Source organism: Phyllostomus discolor, chromosome 3 (assembly GCF_004126475.2).
Source record: "Phyllostomus discolor isolate MPI-MPIP mPhyDis1 chromosome 3, mPhyDis1.pri.v3, whole genome shotgun sequence".
NCBI classification, from domain to species: domain Eukaryota; kingdom Metazoa; phylum Chordata; class Mammalia; order Chiroptera; family Phyllostomidae; genus Phyllostomus; species Phyllostomus discolor.
The window spans coordinates 113989888-114010394 of record NC_040905.2 but is presented as its reverse complement, the minus strand read 5'-3'; the positions used below and the strand labels follow the sequence as shown (position 1 = coordinate 114010394).

Sequence of the window (20507 nt, the reverse complement as noted above, 5' to 3'; positions counted from 1 at the left end):
TCTGCATTCTAATCCTAGGTTTATTCAACACAATTCTTTTACTCTACACAACAAAATGCTACAAAGTTACAAAAAAACTCAAAACAGAAAATTTATAGTACTGACTGTACAATAAAAGCCAAAAAAGCAATGTACATGTTCCCAAGGTAACCCCAAAGACCACTACAAAGAGGGTGGAGGTGGGGTGCAATGACCCTACAGAGTCAGCTCTCAACTTGCTCACCAATTTCAAAGAAAGGAGATGTGGGGTGTGAGTGTATCAGTACACGAGTGTATGAGAACAGAACCATTTACAGCAACTAATGGGTTGTGTGACCCTAGAGGTCAAGACTCAAGCAGAGCCAGGTTAATAGGAACGGCAGCTGCACGAAAGCATGCCCTTTCCTGAAGGATCTTCAGGCTACTAGATTGACCCTAGGTCATCAGCGGAATGAAAAATTGCGCTCCCAGGCTGGGGTGATACTGCCAGCTAGAACCCTGCTTGTTCCTGCTGGCTTAGCCACTGAACTGACTCTCAGGGACTGGAAACATGGGAACTTTCTAGCCAGGAAACTGGAGGGCATCTTCATAGGCACAACCCCAACCCAATAACAGTTCTGCAGCTGAACTTGGCCTTCAGAGGAAAACGTCTCAATGCTGCCTTTGAAGCCTGCCCCTGAGTGAGAATTTGTTTCCTACTGACTCTCCTTCGGCTAGAAAAGTGACAGAACTGAGTTGGATGGGATATAAGTTATGGGGCAGAGCTTCGGTGGCTTGCTTATCGGGAGGAATTGGAGCTGGAGCGGCTCCGGTGGCGGCGCCGGCCGGGGGAGCGGGATCGCCGACGCACGGGGGACCTGCGCCGTGGGGAGCGTGACCTGTGGGAACAGGAAATAAATACATCAGACACTGAAGCACATGCCATGGAAGCAGCTCTATATCATGGATCACAGGGTTAAGGCTGGCTTCTTCCTGGAACAATTCTGTAGTTTCTGGTTCAGCACTCTGTCAGGGTAGCTCCCTTTGGATGGGACTGACACAGAACCCTTGAAAAAGAAACTGATATTCTGGAGTTCTGCTACAACCAGCAGGGCCACACCTTCTGCTGGTCCCCCACTCCAGCAGTTGCCTTTCTCTTCCTTTCCCCAACTGTAATGAACATGAGCTCTGAAGGCCTCCCCATGCCAACACTGCCATCATGGCGTGAGTGCGCATGAGAGCATGTGGAGCTGAATTAAGATCCCAAAGCCATCACTGTCACATTGTGTTGTAAATAAAACAAACCCAAACTAGCCCCAATCAGGAAGCTCCCTGTGAGACTCCAAACTGACTCACCTTCTCCTCATCCGTGGGGGAGACCGGCGCCACATGGGAGGTGGTGGCAGCATTCTCCTGGGAGGGCTGAATCGCCTGGGGGGTGGCCTAGGCCAGGGGGCCAGCACAGCGGTGGCAGTGATTTCCTGGCCATCAATTTGTCCTGTTGAAAAAAGATCAAGTCACCTCAACCTTGATGCACTGGGATTGCCTCTCAGAGAAAGTGCCATCCAAGTCAACACCTAAAGAACATGTTAGTGTTTGCTAAAGTGAGGAGAAGATTTGTGTCCCCGCCCCGAGCTGGACTGTGGCACTAACACTTGAGCTTCCTTCTCAAGAACAATGGGAAGGAGACAGGCAAGAGCAGGGAGACCCATTAGAGAGGGGTTCACAAGAACAAAGATAGCGTAAAACCCATCTCAAGGGATGGGATGTCAAATCACCAGAACTAGGTGACGGATCGGGTGGGGGGTGGGGAAGGGAAGATGATCAGCACCAGATCTTGGATAAGCCACGATCTCCTGAGATGTGGAGTTCAGAAGGAAGAACACCTCAAGGACGGGTGTACAAAATGAGATGTCAAGTTTGTCTTATGAGTTTGTCTCTGGAAAAGTGTCCCAGAGAGGCAGCTCAGGAAGAAGGCCAGAGAAACCTGCAGGACTTCAGTGAAACAAGACCAAAGAAAACTGAGACGCAGACCCAGGAACCCCAGGGAAGCAAATGTACCAACTTTAGCCTAGGGACTGCTCTGGGGATGAAGCACAGCCCCCTGTGTTTCCCCAAAGAGCAGAGGGCTCTTTGATCTTCTCAGCTCCTATGTTCAAGGAAATTTCAAAGGTACTTACTGAAGGGATAACTGAGGCATGAGGGCACATGTTCAGAAGAGACTCAAAAGGCCAAAATATCTGTAGCCGAAGCTGACCCTGGATCACTGCCAAAGCCCACCCCAGTTAGGGAACTCATGGCACCAGTTATATAATAGATTGAAACAGAGTTAGCTAAATATTAAGGAAAACTTTCTAGTATCTAAATTCTACCAAGGCTCAAGGGCAACTATATACTGTTAGGCTACTTATCAAGTGTATAATGAGGCCTTCGAAGATGATGAGGTTCTGGGGTGCTCAAATTTTCCTCCCCAGTCAGCCTGGCAGCCCACACAGTGCTGTGGGCAGTCCTGGCTCTTGGCCCCAGGTGCCTGGATTACAGCAGCAGTGAGCTGGGGCAAGAACAACTTACATGTTCCTTCAAATGCTGACTTAAAGACAAAACGAATATTGGCCATCTGGCCCTGGCCAGGTTCACTGGGTTAGAGCATTGTCCTGATTTGCTGACGTTGTGGGTTTGATCCCCACAACCAATGAATGCATAAATAAGTAGAATAAATTGATGTTTCTCACAAATTGATTAAAAAACAACAAAAAACAAAACCAATGAATGCATAAGTAATATTTCTCTCTCTAAAATAATAAAATTAAAATATTAAAGAATACAAGAAGCAACCAATGAATGCATAAATAGGATTGATGTTCCTCTCAAATCAATTAAAAAACCACACACCAATGAATGCATGTTTCTAAAATAATCAATAAAAATTAAAAGAATAACTATGTAAAATACTGCTTACAATATGAAAAAAAACAAAACAAAACACAAAAACCACCACCTGAAACCATTTACAAACACTCAAACCATTCTGCCTAATACTAAACAGCTACAAATGTCACCATAAGCAGCTTTTAGGAAATGGGTAAAATTTGTGAATTCAGCAAAGGAATCCTAAAAATGCTAAAATGTCAGCAAAAACAGAAACTGACTCTCAGAGAGGATTAAAGGAAACATTCCCATATAAAAGCCAAATGGCTCCATTATATTCACAATATCCGTTGTTAAAAAAATTCGATCCTTAAAACTTTTAACAGGTTGAAAATTCTTAAAAAAAAATTTTATTTTTAGAGAGAGGGGAAGGAAAGGAGGAAAAGAGGGAGAATCATCAATGTGTGGTTGCCTCTCACACACCCCTAACCAGGGACCTGGCCTGCAACCCAGGCATGTACCCCAACCAGGAATCAAACTGGCGACTAATTAGTTCACAGGCCCATGCTCAATCTACCGAGCCACACCAGCTAGGGCTGAAAATTCTTAAAATGCTAGTATATTCATATCTACCGATTTTTTTCCCCAAGAAATTTTTTTAAAGGATTTTATTTATTTTTAGAGAGAGGAAGGGAGGGAGAAAGTAGGGAGAGAAACAACAATGTGTGGGAGATACATCAATTGGCTGCCTCCCACATGCTCCCAGCTAGGGCCCAGGCTACAACCCAGGCGTGTGCCCTGACCAGGAATAGAATCAGCAACTCCTGACAGGCTGGCACTCAATCCCCTGAGCCACTCCAGCCAGGGCTGAATTTAAACAAACAAACAAACAAACAAATATTTTAAAAAGTTCCATAAAATGTGTTTTTGGTAAACACACCACTGAATAATTATAATCCTGAATGAGCCTCAAGGAGATTTTGATGTGTAGCCAGGTTGGAAATCCATTCTAAAGGTTGCTACGTGTCTGGCTGGTGTGACTCAGTGGACTGAATTCTGGCCTGAGAAGCAAGAGATCACTGGTTCAATTCCAAGTCAGGGCACATGCCTGTGTGTGGGCCAGGTCCCCATTAGGGGGGCGCATGAGAGGCAATCACACATTGACGTTTCTTTCTCCTTTCTCCTCTAAAAATAAAAAGAAATAAAATCTTTTAAAAAAGCGCCCCAACATGTGGTTGGTACCTGGTCTTGGAGAGGGGACAAAGGGAGTATAGAGGAGTGCTGGCAGGGCCACCCACCTCCATCCATGTGCTTCAGTGCCTTCTCGGCTTCATCTGGATTCTCAAACTCCACATACGCATAGCCTTTAGATAGATGGGGGTGCATTCTTTCTACAGGCATGTCAATCATTTTAATTTTCCCATAGGTGGAGAATATCTCCATGATGTGATCCTAAAGAGAAAGAAGGGTCACTCTTATGCTTAAGCACCAGTCACTTGTAAGAGTCAAAGAGAATTCACCACATAACCACAACTTTGGCATTTGGGGGTAAATCTCCTAGACACACATGTGTACTTCATTAAAAGGAATTAATCAGTGCACTACTCGAATCATGTATCATCAAGTTAAGTCCTCCAAAAAGCTACATCCAAAGACACCATCACTTGGTCCACTGGAGAGATCTGGGGCTCCTCACCTTGGTCACATTCCTGGTAAGTCTCCCGATGTGTACTTTGGTGGGCTTAGGAGAAGGGCTCCGCCTTTTCCTTTCCTTTTCATCTCTTTTGGGTGGTTTGGATCTGATAGTTAAAAACAAAACAAAACAAAAAAACCCCACATACACACCAAAAACAATTCATTTCTGTCAAGTTAGTTGATTAATTTTTTTAAGTGGGGATATTAACTGCGAATATGAGTTTTCCATAAGGAAGCCTTTCCCATTGCTTTATGCATATCAGCCCTGACTCAGAAATACTATCAGGACAGAGAGATTCCTTTTTTGGCCTACTTTTGTAACAACTACAGCAACTTTATAGAAATCAGTTTGTAAACTACAGTTCACAGATAATTCACAAATTTTGGTGAGAAGCAGTGCTGGAGGGGAACTTACTTGGAGCGGGAACGCCGCCTATTGTCATGTCTGCGCCGAGAAGGACTTGGAGAGCCAGAGGAGCTGCTAGAGCTGGAGCTGCGGGATGTGCTTGAACTTCCCGAGCGGCTTGATGCAGATGAGGAGCTAGAGCCGCTGCTCGAGCCAGTGCTGGTGCTGGAGCCCGAGCTGGAGGTAGAGCTGGACCGAGACCTGGGGGTGAGATGGAAGGGGTCACAGACTACACGTGGGGGAAGCATTTCTTCACAGCACAGACAAGCTTGCACATGCTCCCAAGAGAAAACAGCTGTCCTCATATTTCCGAGCGGCCCTACTTGCTTCAATGGGGAAACATTTACCACCACACCCTCAAGCCAAAGCTCTAGGTGAGGAAGGAAAACAGCACTCGCATCATGCAGTGACAGGAAAGGAAGAATGAGCTGCTTCCTACAGACAAAGAAGCACTGCCTACTGAAAGGTAGAGAGGAGCCTGGCAAGTCAGAGCCACCAACTCAGCTTGAAAGGTGACTACTGACTGACTGACTGACTGAATCTGGTTTTCAATGGAAGAACAAACAAGTTCTGGGCTAGGGCAATCCAAATACAATTCTGAATAAAAAGTACTTTAGAGAAAAATATACCCCAAGATGTCCCATTCCTCAACATCTCAAGGAAAGAAACAACACAAACACCAGCTTCTATATATAACCACAGCAAACCCCAAACCAATCTGCCACAATTAGAATCCTGATTAACAATCTGAGAGTGTTTCCTTCATACATAATTAAGACGACAGAGCACTTTCTGGGCTCTGCAAAAGGGACGTGAGGCCTCTCAACACTCTATCCTGCCAGCCCCACCTGGTGCTGCTGCTACCACTGGAAGCGCTGCGCCTCTTGCGAGTTTTATCCCTGCCACGATCCTTCTCGCTCGACTCCTTGGTGACCCCTTTATCTTTAGAGCGATCCTTGGACTTCTCATCAGAGCGGTCTTTGCGTTTGGAAGGAGAAGGAGCCCTGGACGGTAAGGAAGAGTATGAGATCACATGCCCCTTTGACTGAACCCTGAAACAATACCACAACTCAAAAAAGGGGATTCAAGTAGCTACAGAGATCCCAGACCATCACAGAGCAAAATGATCTGTGATCTGTGGCTTGGGATACTTTCACTGTAGAACATAAGACATTTCCAATCTTCCCCTTTCTGAGGGTCCCTAGCAACAAGCACCCCCAAAATTGCACTAGAAGAATCTGACAGGATTACCTAGTGCTGGACTTTTTATTATTTTCTTTGACTCCTAGCAAGCTCTTCTTTTTCACTCCTGATAAATCCATTCTCCCCTTCTGAGGTGTTCCAAGCAGCAATGGTGGCCTCACTTATCTGAACTCTCACTTCTAACTTGAGTCTGAGAAACGATCCCTAATCGATTGCAATTTACGCCAAAGTGCAGCCTAATAACAAGATAAAAAGATTTAAAGAATGAACAAATTGGCAAGGCAACAAAGCTACTTTATACGCAAAAGCTGAGCAGATGCGATGGCGACAAGGGTCACAGCAGCGAGTGAGCGTCCACAAAGCTAGGAACACTCAGGGATCTTCACCACTTCCTCAGGGAGGATACCGTCTCCACAGGACACACAGTAGACTCGTCACCTCAGCTTGTCTTTTTCTTAAGGAAATGATGGTGGTGCTTGTCATTGTTATTTTACAGGTGGCATAGTACCCATTTTTCACTTATAAATATGATGCTGAGCCCTCTATGGCCCCTTAGAAATACTACAGCAGCACGTGCATGCAGAACAGAGAAAAACCAAAATAAACGTGGCTGTCCTGATAGGTTTAGATCTTGTTTTACTGCTGTAATTTCCTAGTATGATACTTTGACAATATGTGACAAGAAGCAAAAACTACTTAAAGGTGACTGGTACCAGCATCAAATGTTTACTACCCGACCATAAACAGATAAAAATATCTCATATGAACATTTTAAAAGCAGCAAAATATATTAAAAATTAGTCATTTCCTTAAATACTGGACTTTAGTTAATGATATGCATATGGCAGTGTTATGGGGAAGTATACCAAAACAAATTACTCTGAAATACAAGAAAAAATAAGATTGATGGGCGGGGCTACATACAAGATAAAGCAGAAATGGGACTTTTAAAATCTAGGTGGTAGTAATGTGAGTACTCACTGTACAAGTCCTTCACCTTTTCTGTATTTTTATATTCTTTCAAAAATAAAATGCTGGGGGATAGGGTGGGAAGTAGACATTGGAATTGGATAAGATACTGCAGGTAATGGTTTAGCAAAGTGCTTGGACTGCAGCATGTGCTCAATAAGTAGTCATTAGAAAATATTACTCAAGAACAAACTACTAGTTCATTACGTGCCCTGTTTCCTGGGGACTGCTACCTCAGTTATTTCAGTGAGGTTTTATATAATTTGCTTGCATTGTAAGCAAAGATCTCAAGATGTTAGTCGTAACTACTTGTGTTCCACCTTTTCTGATAGCCTGTAAGTAACTTGGACACAGCACACCAAATGAGATTGTTTCCATGTGTGTGTGGAGGTATGCAACATGCAAATAATGTCCCGGCTCAAGAAATACTGCTTGGCCCTGGACAATCAAATCAGAATGGAGGAGAGCAGAATATCACCTGTGCTCCTGTTTTCCAGGGCTGTAAAACCTTTAAGATGTTTTGCCTTAAAACAAGATTATTATAAACACCGAGCTGGCAATACTGGATAAGTTTAGCATCCTTGGACAACCACTGATCATGGTTAAGACTGTGGAGTCAGTGTGCAGGAGTTAGCTTTGTTGTGTGACCTTGGATAAGCCACTTAACCTTTCTGAACCTCAATTTCTCACCAGTACTATGGTGACAATTATAGTTCCTATCCCTCATAGTTATCAAGTACATCAATCAAATTAACCCATGAAAGACTTGGCACCTAGTTAACGCTCAGTAAATGTGTGCTCGTGTTACAAGAAAAGGCTGTTTCTCCACGTTTAGAGGTCTTTTCCCATATACTCTTGTACCCAGTCATCTATCCTGGAATGCTCAAAAGAGGTCTCTGGACAGCCCCCATCAGGATCGCCAGGAGCAATACTGCCCAATTCAGAGTCCCAGCTCCAAACATATCCTAAAATTTTCTAGTAGCCACATTACAGAAAGTAGAAGTTAACACTGAAGTTAACTTTTAGTAATGTATTTAACACATTACATCCCAAGTATTACCTTTTCAACAATCAGTATAAAACTGATGAGTAAAATATTTACCTCCCCCCTACTAAGTCTTTCAAACACCTCAATTTGGGCTAGGTGTATTTCAAGTGTTAAATAGCCCTATGTGGCCAATGGCTACCTTATTGACCTAGAGTGCAGATTCCTGGACCCCATCCCAGTTCTAAAGATCTACCTGAGTGTACTTTGTGAAAAGAAGTACCAACAGTTATTCTTCGACACTAAAAATTAAAAGTCACAGAATAAACAAACGCTTTGTTGGGTGTGGCCGAATGCTAAAAAGCAAAGGTTGAGGTTCTCTGCTCACACAAGTTCAGGTAACAGCACAGGACCTTGGTTACCTCCCCCATCCTCCGGAAAGTGCGCGTCCAACAGCCAGAGAGAGGAGAAAACAATTAGTTAAATCGCGAGTAGATGGCGTTCAGCTCAAATCTTCAGAGCACCTTCCCCATTTAAAAGTACATTTTAGGCACAATTCATGCAAAAATAACAAAGATAGAAAAAGCCAAGTCTCTCCTCGCCTTTACCTTTCCCTTCTGGGGTAACCCGTCAAACTGAACTCTGATTTCTCAGTGATCGTATACCCAAGGGCTAGCTAGCACCGAGAACGGCACATAGGAGCCCGGTAAACGTTCGTGAAGTTAATGTTTTGAATTAATGGCCCCGAGGGGAGGATTAGTCGGTCTTCCAGGGTATCCCACAAAGCAACTCTGCACCCACAGGGGCACAGGCCCCGCACGCAACCTCGCCGTCCCCGTCCACTCACAACTCCTCAGTTCAGGCGCCGGACCGCAAGCGCTTCCAGGGCAGGGCCCAGGGTTGCGGGCCTGGGTCTCCAGCCCAGCGAGAGGGTCCTGAAAGAATGGGCCGCGCTCACGGCTGTTCCAAGTTCCGCGGGCCTAGCTGGGTCTGCCGCAGAGCGGGCGAAGCGAGGCCGCCCTTCCGCCCGCCGCAGCCCCGACTACTTCCGGGCCGCGGCCTCGGATCCTCCCACTCTGCCCACCCCGGGCCACACTCTTTCTTCTCAGTTCCCGCGCTGCGTAACTAGGCCGCTGTCCTCACCGCGGGGCCGGAGAGCGCGCCAGCCCTACCATGCGCCCAGCCGATTCCGTAGGGCGCCCCCCGAAGCTCGGATGGGGTCGGATTCCCTCACTTACATCTTCCCGCCACCGCGACCTCCTCCCGCTCCCCTCAGCCGGCGAGGTCGGCGCTGCTCAGTCGTCAGGATTAGGGAGCGGGAAGACGCCGCCGTTCGGCGAGCAGCGATGACGCAAGCGCCTTAGCCAATGGGCGCGAGCGCTCAGAGTGTTAAAGGGCCAGGGCCGTTTGTTGAACGCCTTGGCTGGGATACTAACTCTGTCACCCTTCCTGGAGTGGTGTCTTGGGCCGCCCCGGGCGGCTACACGCTTCGTGAGGCCTACAGATAAGATGCTTGTTAGGGTTAGAGGGCCGCGCCACATGGGCAGATGATGGGCCGGCGCCGATGGGGTTAACGCAGCCCAGGACTTCTCACTCTCCCTTCGCCTCCCTCGCACTCCCTCCCATCTCCCTCCTCCCTTCCTCCTTTCCTCTCTCTAGAATCAATGACCTTATCCTCCGGTGAGGATTTTTAAAAATCGCGCGTGGTGTGGGGGTTGACTGTGTAGATGATGCGGCTCCTGCACTGGCGGAGTGCACAAGACAGGAGGCATTGCGTCCAGAACGGAGAGCGAAAGGCAAGGTGAAAGTCAGGTGCAGAAGAAAAGGCGTTTCTGAGGAGGTGACTGCAGTTGAGAACAGAGTGGAAGGACGCGCCGGCCGAGGGAACAGCAGATGCAAAGGCGCGGAGGCTCCTTGGAAGAAGCCAAGGGAAGCTTGCAGGCTGGGGCTAGGAAGGTGAAGTTCAGCGGTGCTGGTGAGAGGCGGGGGACTTGGAAGAAGTACAACATACAGGCCGAGGCTTCATTCCTCCCCCCACTGTCAGTGGATGGTGTAGGCTGGAAGGCACTGTCAGAACCTTCTAGAAAAGTCAGGAGTAGGGATGAGAGTCTAGAGGCTCCTATCCAGCCAGCAGGCTGTCGGAGTAAATCTCAGGGCTGAGAGGGACAGGTTTTAGGGTTGTGTTCACCTCTGTGCCTACTGCATATGGCCCCTTCCCTCCATCCCCTCCCTTCAATCCCCAAACCCCACCCTGTATCAGGCAAGCAGCCCTTGCTCCGGGATTATAGTGGGAGGAAGGAATGTACCCCCAACCTCAGACATTGTCCTTACAAGTCAGTTCAGCAAAGGAAGAGAAGAAGAGATCCAAAGTGGTGTATTTGGAGGAAGGAACCAATGTGATTTGAAGACAGATTAGATGTTAGTGGAAAAGACAGGCTTGGTGACTTGAAGTGGATGAATGGTGCTGTGGGCGTGCTTTGCAAGTCACCGCTCTCTGTTCCATTTGGTGTTTCCATCCAATGATGGCGACTCCTTTCCCTTCTCCAGTCCCTTTGGCCCGTCCCAGCGATGTCAAATGTGCCCCTACCACCTCACGCTGTGCTGAAGGGTATCTGAGGAGTCTGGGACAAATGAGGCCTGGGAAGAGTAGCCTGCCCCCTGGTTCTCTTCCACTGAAGCACCACCTTGTTGGGGTGGCGGGAGGGGGGGTGGGGAGTGACAGCAGGCTAAGTCACACTGGGTTTGGGTCCTCCCTTTGGATTTAGATTTGATGGCAGGCATTGTGAGACTTTTAGAGCAAGTTAAATTCTCTGTATCACTGTCACATCTGCCAAGGCCAGGCATGGAGGAGTAAGCAGAACAGAAGGGCAGCCTTGGTTCTACAGCAGTGAAGAGGCTGAGAGGGTTGGCATTGGGGATGGTGTGGCCTTGGTGGTCCAGGCCCACAGCACATGGATATCTGTGAGAAGGCTCCGGCAACGTGTGGGAGCCCCATACATCCTGGGCCAACTATCAGAGGCCCTGAATCCAAAGCATTTGCCCAGGGCAGCACTCATACCCTTGTTGGGAGGGGTCAGGCCAGTGTCCTTACCATGAAGAGAGGAGGGTGGGGAAATAACCAGCTGGACTGACAGCCTCCTTGCTTTTTTTAATGCTCTAAAGTAATATAATTTGGTATATATATAAACTTTAACACACTGCCTTTTATCTTTTTTTAAAAATTAGTACCTTTTATTGAATTTATTGGGGTGACATTGGTTAATAAAATTATATAGGCTTCAGCTGTACAGTTCTACAATACATCATCTATATGTTGTATTGTGTAACACATTTTATGTAAAATCTAAAAGCTGATTTATTCACTCATGAATTTAATCAAATTTGTTTCTAAATATTATTGACTTTGGTTATCAGCTGTGAGCTTCAACATTTAAGCATCTTGGCTTTTGCCATTTTGGGGATCAGCAGAATGTGTTTGGAAGAAACATGAGAAAATAAAACTGGAGGCTTCCGGCCTTCCCTTCCCAGCCCCCGAGGCAAACCTGCTGCGCCCATGGGGACTGAGGGGTGGGAGCAGGGGCTTTGGGAGACCTCAGGAGGTCTTCAGTCCAGGTTTGATAGAAGGGGTGGGGCAGGGCTCCTGTGGCAGGGCTTTTGGCAGAGCCCATAGGTATCTGGTGGGCTCTGGCCAGTGTCCTGAGCCCCCCTCCCTTTCCTCCCAGTGCTGAAGGCCACCTGTTGATGGTGTGGGGCTGCTCTCATTTTGAGAGCATACTCATATCACAGTAGAATGTTCCCTATGCCTTCTTCCTCTGTGGGCCTGATAACCTCTGCAGTGGCTGCCCTTGGAGGCTGGTGATCCCGCATACCAAAGGGGTCAGAGATAGCTAGGGTTGCGCTGGAGGTCATGTGGGCTCCCCAGGAGCTTTGAGCAGGCATTTTGACTCCTTGTAAGCCATGTCAGGAAGCTCTTCTCACTGCTAGCAGCCTCTGTGCCATGCGCACATATGGCCCAGCCAGGTGGAAGAGGGGTTTGGGTAGGGCCAGGAGGTTGTGATAACTTAGTGACTTTGGGGGAGGCCTTAGAAGAGGCAGGTCACCAAAGCCTGGCCCCTGATGGTGGGGGTGGGTGCCTGCAGCTCATGAAGGAGCCCAGCTGGTGCTGGCTGGAACTGGGTGGCCAGGCTGGGTCCGAAAGGGCCGGCTGGCCAATGAGAGTCTGGAGTTGTAGTGAGGCCTCTCCATTTAGTGCCTCCAAGGTGTGGGGCATCAGGTCCTGGGCCATCTCCTAGGTGTTCCCCTCCCATCTACTCCTGCAGCAGGTACCTCTGGACTCTCCCAGGAGGTGTGGCAGGCTGCCCTCTCCAGGGGCTTCAGGGCCAGGTCAGCTGAGCAGTGGGTTTGGGTGTCTGTACTAGTTTTAGTGCCCAAAGCCCGTGTTTGTTTCCGCCCCCGGAGCTTTCAAAGGAAGCTCAAAGAGAGTGACTCCTGAGCTGCCTGCCTTTGGGCGGTCACAGGCAACAGGATGGGGCCTGGCAAAAGCTGGATGCAGAGCAAGTGAATAGTGTGCTGCAGCACTGGGAAAGCCTCAGGTCATGCAGAGGTGTGGACTGGGGCTGAGCTGTCCTGGCCTGTCCCCCAGACCCCGCCCCTTCCTTTGTGCTTTATGTAGCCAGTCAACTGGGAGCTTCTCCAACCTCAGAGGCATCTGAAGCCAGCACCTGTGGGTTGTGGGCCAGGCCCCAGGGGTGGGGTCTGGGCAGCAACGTGTGTTGTGGAAGGAAGGCCTGACCCTGCAGCTTCAGCCCCTTCCCCTGCCTGCGTGACACCCAGGCCATGTTGGTCCATCAGGTGGGCACTCCAGGGCCCAGCATTGTCCTGCCTCCTGGCTGCCTGACTCTCCCTGGGGGGCCTGGACCTCTGCCTTATGGCTGCTTCTGTGGTAGCCTCCAGGCTTACCCACCCTGAACCCCCTCTCATGCAGGGTCCCCAGAGTGCCCTGCCCTCCATCGGGGAAGGGAAATGGGCTTCAGGAGCTTGAACATTCTGGAGTTTGGGGTCAGGCCTGAGCCAGGATTCAGGGAATGGAGCCTTGTGTCTGGAGGGTGGGGCATCACACACTTAGCCTGCTGGTCTCAGCTGTGGGGTGGGGTGAGCAGTCTAACTCTAACTTTGGTGTTGGGGGTACCTCTCAGTACCTGTGGACAGCCTCTGCAATGCAGGAGTGGATGGAGCGCAGCCTCTCTGCATACAGGTAGGGCCTAGGTGTCTACCTAGGGACACCTGTCCCTCTGTCTGCGGGTGAAGCTCTGTCCCTCAATGCAGTGGAAAGGCTCTGGATGAGTGTAGGTGGCACTCACCTTCACACTGACCCACATGTGTGGGGGTGGAGGTCCCAGAGGGCCTGTTCAGTTTATGCTGCAAGTGTCATGCTGTCCCCAGAGGTGAGCTGAACAGCAGCTGGAATGGGGTGTCACCCAGACGGAGCAGCAGGAATCAGCTGCCCCGTTGGTGGTTTGGACTTAGGCCAGTCTTTTGGAACCTTCTCTCCCTCATCCCAGACAGCTTATGGCCACCCTTGGACCTGCCTTCTAGTCTCCCCTTTCCTCCAGGTGCTGGCCTTGGCTTACTCAGTCTTGTCTGCTGCTTTGTGAGGCCAGGCCAGAAGTCCCTGGGACTCAGGTGACCTTGGCTTCCCCTGGAGTCCTGGACTAGAGATTTGAGGTTCGAATTTGCTCAGCAAGAAACTGGCCAGCCCTGGCCAGACTGAAAGGTCTCAGGTTTGATTCCAGGTCAGGGCATGTGCCCAGGTTGCGAGTTGGGTCCCCAGTTGGAGCATGTGTGAGAGGCAACCCATCAATATTTTTCTCTCACACTGATGCTCTTCTCTCTCTCTCTTTCCCTCCTCCCCCCTCTCTATAATAAAAAAAGACAAAAAAAGAAACTCTCGTTTGTTTTGCTTTTCTGAGTCCCTGCAACCAAAGGGCCAAGGCCCTCTGTGGGGGTTGGGGGCAGATCCTGGGTTATGGCTACTTATGTGGGTCTGTGGGGGTCTCTGGGGCGTGCAGGATTGAGGTGAGGTCTCGCCAGCTTGGGTGGACAACAAGGGCAAACAAAAAGGGATCACCTTGAGGATGCCAGCCTGCTTGCTGCAATCGTGGCAGAGACTGCCATTGTGTCCTGGTGTCTGGGTTTTATCTGTGTGCCCCAGCTCCTTGTATCTCATGCTGCCGTGTGCCTGCAGTCTGGGCAGTGATGTGGACGCAGAAGTGTCTCACAGCCGCTAAGAGCTGGGCCGTCTTGCTCCTCTCCTGCTGTCTGATGATGTCATCCGGAAGCCTCAGCAGCCCTTGGACTCTGAAAGGTGACCTTGAGGAGCAAGGCCTGCACCTGGATGGAGCAGGCAGAGGGGGTATGACTCCCTGAGACCTTGATGGTGACAGAATGTCTGGATTGCCTTCTCTGAACTTCGTACTTGGCAGAGCAATAAATGCCTGTCTTTTCTAAACCAGTGCAATCTGGGGTTTTCTGATGTGCTCAGCAAACCTGCTGCAGCCTTCACTCTACGGGAGCTGTTCTTGTGGCCTGGGGGGTGGGATCCCCTTGACCTGTGACCTGCTGCCTGGCAGCCCTTCCCCACACTGAAGGCAGTGGAGAGGCTTGGTCTCAGTGCTGCCCCCAAGTGGGGTTACCCCACCCTCCCCACATGGCTGTTCTCCCTTGCTGGAGCCCTAAGTCCTGGGTGCAGTTCTCAGGCTGAAGGGCAATTCCTATGTCCACTATTTCAGTTGAGCCACACCATTGCACTGGGCAGGACTTTCTTAGGCCTTGCTCTCAGCCCTGACAGGGTGTCAGCCCCTGGGGAGCCCTTGACCAGGCCATGCAGGGCAGGGCAGGCATGACCTTGTCTCCTGGGTCTCCTAACTGCTGCTGGGGGCAGGACAAGAGTGGAGTTCCCATGGAGGGCTGTGCCTGTCAGATATGACAGTTGTTTGGCACCAGCATCTCTAGGGACCACCTGGGCCTGAAGCTCTAGAGGAGAATGAGGTAGGAATGGGAGGCTGTATGACACAGGCTGACTCTTACGCTGGGGAGGGGGTTGGGGGTGGTCATGGTCCACAGCTCCTTTCCACACCCCTCCACTGGGCTCAGAGCGGCCACAGCTCAAACCAGCTATGGCAGAATGTGCACGTGGTTTCTCCATCCTACTCCTGCTCCTCTAGGATAGTCGGCTTCATGCTGGGTTTCCAGCAGCCTTGCAGATGATTTGGGGACACACTGAACCCTAACAGCAGTGCCCCCTCCTGCTGCTCCTGTGGTCCCTTCTAAATGTCCCTCCTGCAATTGCCTAAGCTCCACGCTTGGGTGCAAGCCTGAGCTCCTCTCACTGACACGGTCTTCTGGGCTCTCCTCCACTGTGCTGTGTGCCTGCCCTCCTGCCTCCCATTGCTGCAACCTTGGAGTGCCTGCGTCATCCTCTCCACAGCGGACCCCGTCATCTTCCTGAGAAGGACCTCTGAGCACAACAGCCCCCACTTTCATCCTCCGAGCTTCCTTCACGCTAATCTTTCCACCTCACCTCCCGTTCACAAGCCCACCTCTCCCTGCACTGATGCAATCTGATTTCATATGTGTACCTCACATATGCTGTTACTTCGGTCCTAAAACATGTTTCCTCACATTCTTTTTCTGTGGCAGCAAAAGAGAAAAATGACAAATTTCTAATGCGAGGGCTTAGAAACAGCCCAGGAAGCCCTGCAGTAGGGCTGTCAAGCATGGCCACTTGGCCAGGTGGCGCTGGCCTCTGCCCTCCTCCCATGACCCAACGCATCCGACGTGGTGCGGCGACCAGAGCGCCTGGCAACACACCTCAGGCCCACCTCTAGGAAGGTGTTCTCTGTCGGGCAACATTTAAGACCACAACCATCCCTAAGTTTATTTTTTGTAACATGGAAGTAACTGATGGTAGTTTGAAGAATTTTAAAGGGAATAAAAGAGCTACTGGCAGCTATTTGCAGTGTTTATAAACTTTGAGAAACTGACAAAAATGCAAATTTGAAACTGACCCAAGTGAACCAAAGTGATGAAAACAAGTCTTTTCTAAAACGATAAATTCTAAGGGAATGTAAAAGGCACAGAGATTCAAATCATGGAAATTTAGAAAACTAAGAAATAAATAGTACATAAATAAAAAAGGGAGCTGATGCTGAAGAAGAATCTTCTGGAAAATGGCTTAAAGCCCATGAGTGGCCCTGGAGCCAGAGGCCTCCTGCCCACCCAGGTCTGTGCCCTCCTACACCAACCCTACACCCCTCTCTCCTCACTGTAGACAAATATCTGTCAGCTGTTCACATAACCTGATTTTGCCCTTGCGTTTTTGGCTGATTCTTTCACCTCATGACAGTGAGTTCTATAAGTTTACTACATACTACGAAAAGTGAGCTCTTGCTTTTGTTTGTCTGAAACTTGACACAGAAGCCTTGTGTTGGGGCTGAGGGGGAGTCACTGGGCTCGGGACCCCATCTGATGTGTGACTTACAGACCGTGGTCACGTTCCCTTCTAGCCTGTATTTTCGGGACACTGAGTCACCATGTGTTCAGTGCATCTTCCACAGATGGCCGCTCAGTCTCCAGCTGGCCTCCTGGCTGGTGGCTTTTCAGAGACCAGGGTCGGGAATGGAGGACCACTTTCCCTCCCCACACTGGCCAACTCTGGAAGATGCTGGTGGGATGGCCCCGGGCGAAGGGTCAGCTCTGCCTGGCACAGTGTCCACACTCTGAGGAGCATGGATGCTCAGGGTGCCCCTGACTATACTGGAAGCCAAGACTTCAGTGCTAATCACAGCTGGCATCCCCTCATGGATGGCAACAGGTGACCTTTCTGTCCATTCTGGGCAGCCTGGTGGGCCCTGCTGCCAGATGTCTTGCCGGCTTCCCATTTCACACCCAGAGAAGCTCCATGCCATGTGTCAACATGGAGAGGTCACTGAGTACTCTCCTCATAAGCTTGTAGGGAAAGTCGCTCCTTGGGTCAGCAGTGGCTTCTTCCTGGACAGCTCTCCCCAGAGACCCTGCAGCTTGCCTGAACAAACTGCTGGACCCGCCCTTGGCCGGGATCTTGAGTTCTCGGAGTGGGGCTCGGCAACCGCCTTAGACATGGATGTTCGCATGCTGATTCCTGGCGTGAAGGCACCAATACGCACAGTCCATATTGTGCCTTGAATCTCATATCCATCATAGAAAACAGTGATTAGAATTAAAGGTGCAGGATAAGATGAACTCGGAGGGAGAGGACGTCCACCTGTGCCCCCACACACCCCACCTCTGCCAGGCTCCTCATGGCCCCTCATCCTCAGCAGGTGGCTGCAGGTGGGCAAAGCTCAGGAAGACTTGCTCCAGTGAGATCTGGCTCACAGAGTAGTCGTCTACTCCATACTTCTCCTTGGCCTTCTCCAGGATACCAAAGACCTTTGGGAAGTAGACAAGCTGCTGTTAACAAGACCAGGGCCCAGCTTCTCGGCTGGCTGGGAGTCCTCTGGCCATAAGGGGTGGTGTAGCCCCGACGATCCCACCCCTGCGCAGCCTAGCCTCTCAGGCACACACAGGGAGTTGGCCTTACAGGGTGAGCTGAGATCCCCGAGGGAGGAGGGGGGTTGTGCTCTGTGAGCAGGCAGGGGACTGGGCTTCCTCCTGATTCCTAACTCAGAGTATGATCTTAGGCAAGCTGTGTTCCTTTGAGACAGTTTCCTCTTTTGCACCAATTTTTTTCCAACTCAAATATTTCAGGTATAAAATCCCCAAACCTAGTAGATATTAGGGCAAGTGTTAGAACATAAACTACAAAGGATTCTTCCTTGGAAAGAGCCTGGAATCATCAGAGAAGGAGTGATCACTGGAGGGAACTTCCTCAGCCCCAGCTGAGGCCCTGTGGGGCCTGTGCTCACCTTGGCCCAACTGAGGCCATCGCCAGGCAGGTGGTAATGGACCATCCCTTGGTGCTCATCTTCCAGGATGCTGCCTGAACAAGGGAGAGACCACGTCCTCATGAGAACTGGGTTGGGCAGGGGAGGGTGGCCTGGGCCCACAGAACTGCAGCCCTCTTCATAGGGGTCAGGAATGTGGGACTGGGTAGGGGCAAGGCTCAGATGCCCTCTGTGCAGTGTCACACACCTGGGAAGGTCAGGTCCACAAATGCCTTGAATTCCTGCAGTGCCTCCTGCTGCCCGTCGCTCCTGACCTTGGCCCGCAGGGAGTAGCCACTGCCAAACTTGCTCTTGAGGTGCTGTGGGCTGCCCAGGCACTTGAACTGACCCTGCACCATGATGGCCAGCCGCGTGCACAAGGCCTCGCATTCCTCCATGCTGGGGAGAGAGGGTGCAGGCCTGACACAGGACTGGGGTATGCCGTCACTCACCTTCCATGTGCAGGCGGGAAGGTGTCAACACCCAGATCAGACTGTTCCTGATTCCCATGATCAGAATATGGCCCATGTACTACAGCCTGGGCATTCTCCTCATAGATTCTGTACCAGCTGATACCAGTTTGTCTCCACCGAGCCCCCCCCAGCCCATCCCTTCCACCGTCCCCATCCAGGATCATCCATTGATCCACAGAGACCCCAGCTATACCTATGGGAGGTGATGACAATGGCCTTGCCAGATTCACGTGCCCTTGCCACGGTGTCCCAGAGCAGGCGCCGGGCCACAGGGTCCATGCCAGTGGATGGCTCATCCAGGAAGATGACCGTAGGCTCTCCAAGCAGGGCGATGCCAGTGCTTAGCTTCCGCTTGTTGCCACCGCTGGGGGCAGAGGAGGGGCAGGAGGGGGAAAAGCTGATTATTAGCATGACATACCCAGGTCTCAAAAGATGACAGGGCTCAGTGACCGTAGAGCACCCCAGGTGAAGAAGAATGAGGGAGTGTACCTGGAAACCCTCCACCTCAGAGAGCTGGGGGCCCCAGTGCAAGCTGTGCCTGCGGGGTCAGTCATTGCCCCCACATGGAGCAGTAACACCATCTGTCTGCACCTAAGGGGGGTTCCTGACATTACCCGAGGTTGGCCTTACCCCTTGGAGGTGGGAACTGACATGTAAGCCCCTCTCAACTGGGAGCTCCAGCTCCCAACCTGTGTGGTTGTCCATGGTAAGGAAGACCCTGATTCCATCTTGGGAAGACCTGTGAGACGAGTCACGGGGTGGGGGAGGGGCTGAGGCACAGGTGCACCTGTACGTCCTGACAAGCTTGTTGGCATGTGGCTCTAGAAGCAGACCCCGGAGTGTGTTCTCCACACAGGCACTGATATGGCGCTCGGGGATGCCTCGAAGCCGGGCGTACATGACCAGCGTCTCCCTGCCCGTCATGTGGTCCAGCAGGGCATCAAACTGGGGGCAGTAGCCAATCCGCTGTCGCACCTGGGGTTGGAACACAACCAGGGAAGTAACAGGTAAGAGCGAGGCTCCTCTGGGTTTCTCTCAGCCGAACTGTCCAGGGTGGTCCATCAGCCAGTGCACAGGCCCTGGCGCTGGCCGCAGCCAAAGCTTGCCAAGTAGTATTTCAGTGGGGGTACAAGAGGTGGGTTGGCCAGTGCAAGGAGGCTAGGAGTAGTCACACTGCCCCATAATGAGGGGTCAGAGATGGGCCAGAGCCTTGTCCACTATGGGCAGTGTGGGGGCAGGTTGGTATAAGAAGGTATTGATTATACAAAGTGATCACTACATGCAAATATCTGCCGGGGTATCATCCGCTCATTCATTAATCAGACGTTTAACAAAGACCTGGCATGTACTAGGACTTTTCTTTCGCCTCCCTTTAGTGACAGAGAGGCTTGGTGGCAGCACTTTTGGGATGGGGCATCCGCTGGTCAGGTGGCCATACCACCAGAGCCAGGGCGCCATGTGGCCACTGTCATCTCCCCCTACTTTCAGCAGCTGTCTGGGGACAGGTGAGCCTAAAAAGTCTGTGGATTCCAAAGATGGGATTCCTTTTCTTTACCCTCCTTGGGGTTCTTTGACTTCCAGCATTTGTGTTTACTTGATCTGGGACAATTCTTAGCTACTACCTTGTCAGTGATTATCTTTCCCTCATTTCTGTCCTTTCCTCCTGCAACCCAGATTAAACGTATTTAGGACTTCTCATCCTTTCCTCTGTTTTCTAAATCACAGATTTAATTGTCTTTTCCCTACATATATTTCCAGTCTCATTTACTTCCGTAGACACAGTAAACACAGCTGTTTTGTAATCTGGTCTGGCGATGGCGAACTCGAAGTGGTGGTGGGCCTTGTTTGTTTGGCTAGGCGTGCACTGTGCTCAGGGGCCTGTAACACTATTTGGGGTGTCCTTCGAGGCCTGGGCCGGAGGCCTTCCCTCCAGAGAGGCTGTGTGCTGCGGTCTGGTCCCTGCCGCCAGTTCAGGAGACGAGGTCCCT

General features: G+C 50.5%; 2 protein-coding genes across 9 annotated transcripts in view; both read right to left on the bottom strand.

Moving 5' to 3' along the window:
- On the bottom strand, positions 1-9430 carry RNPS1 (RNA binding protein with serine rich domain 1). Of its 5 annotated transcripts, XM_036021021.1 has the most exons (9): positions 9323-9419; positions 8498-9019; positions 6179-6366; positions 5776-5931; positions 4937-5128; positions 4523-4625; positions 4125-4278; positions 1315-1456; positions 1-857 (listed from the first exon to the last, which is right to left on the bottom strand). In XM_036021021.1, exons 3-9 carry the CDS (start codon positions 6247-6249, stop codon positions 758-760), a joined length of 918 nt encoding a protein of 305 aa, XP_035876914.1. In that variant the 5' UTR covers positions 6250-6366; positions 8498-9019; positions 9323-9419; the 3' UTR covers positions 1-757. The 5 variants fall into 5 exon arrangements, with proteins under 5 accessions (XP_035876914.1, XP_028368343.1, XP_028368345.1 ...); XM_028512542.2 differs by lacking the exon at positions 8498-9019 and having other exon boundaries at positions 9323-9430; XM_028512544.2 differs by lacking the exon at positions 8498-9019 and having other exon boundaries at positions 9228-9357.
- A 6564-nt stretch (positions 9431-15994) lies between these two features.
- The window catches only part of ABCA3 (ATP binding cassette subfamily A member 3), a 51619-nt gene continuing 47106 nt past the window's right edge, over positions 15995-20507 (bottom strand). For all 4 annotated transcript variants that reach the window (XM_028508976.2, XM_036021019.1, XM_036021017.1 and 1 more), the window contains 5 exons: positions 19307-19494; positions 18713-18883; positions 18255-18445; positions 18029-18102; positions 15995-17552 (listed from right to left, as the gene is read on the bottom strand). In XM_028508976.2, the coding sequence (XP_028364777.1) occupies positions 17421-17552; positions 18029-18102; positions 18255-18445; positions 18713-18883; positions 19307-19494 (756 nt within the window). In that variant the 3' untranslated portion in view covers positions 15995-17420. The remainder of the gene's footprint in view (positions 17553-18028; positions 18103-18254; positions 18446-18712; positions 18884-19306; positions 19495-20507) is intronic.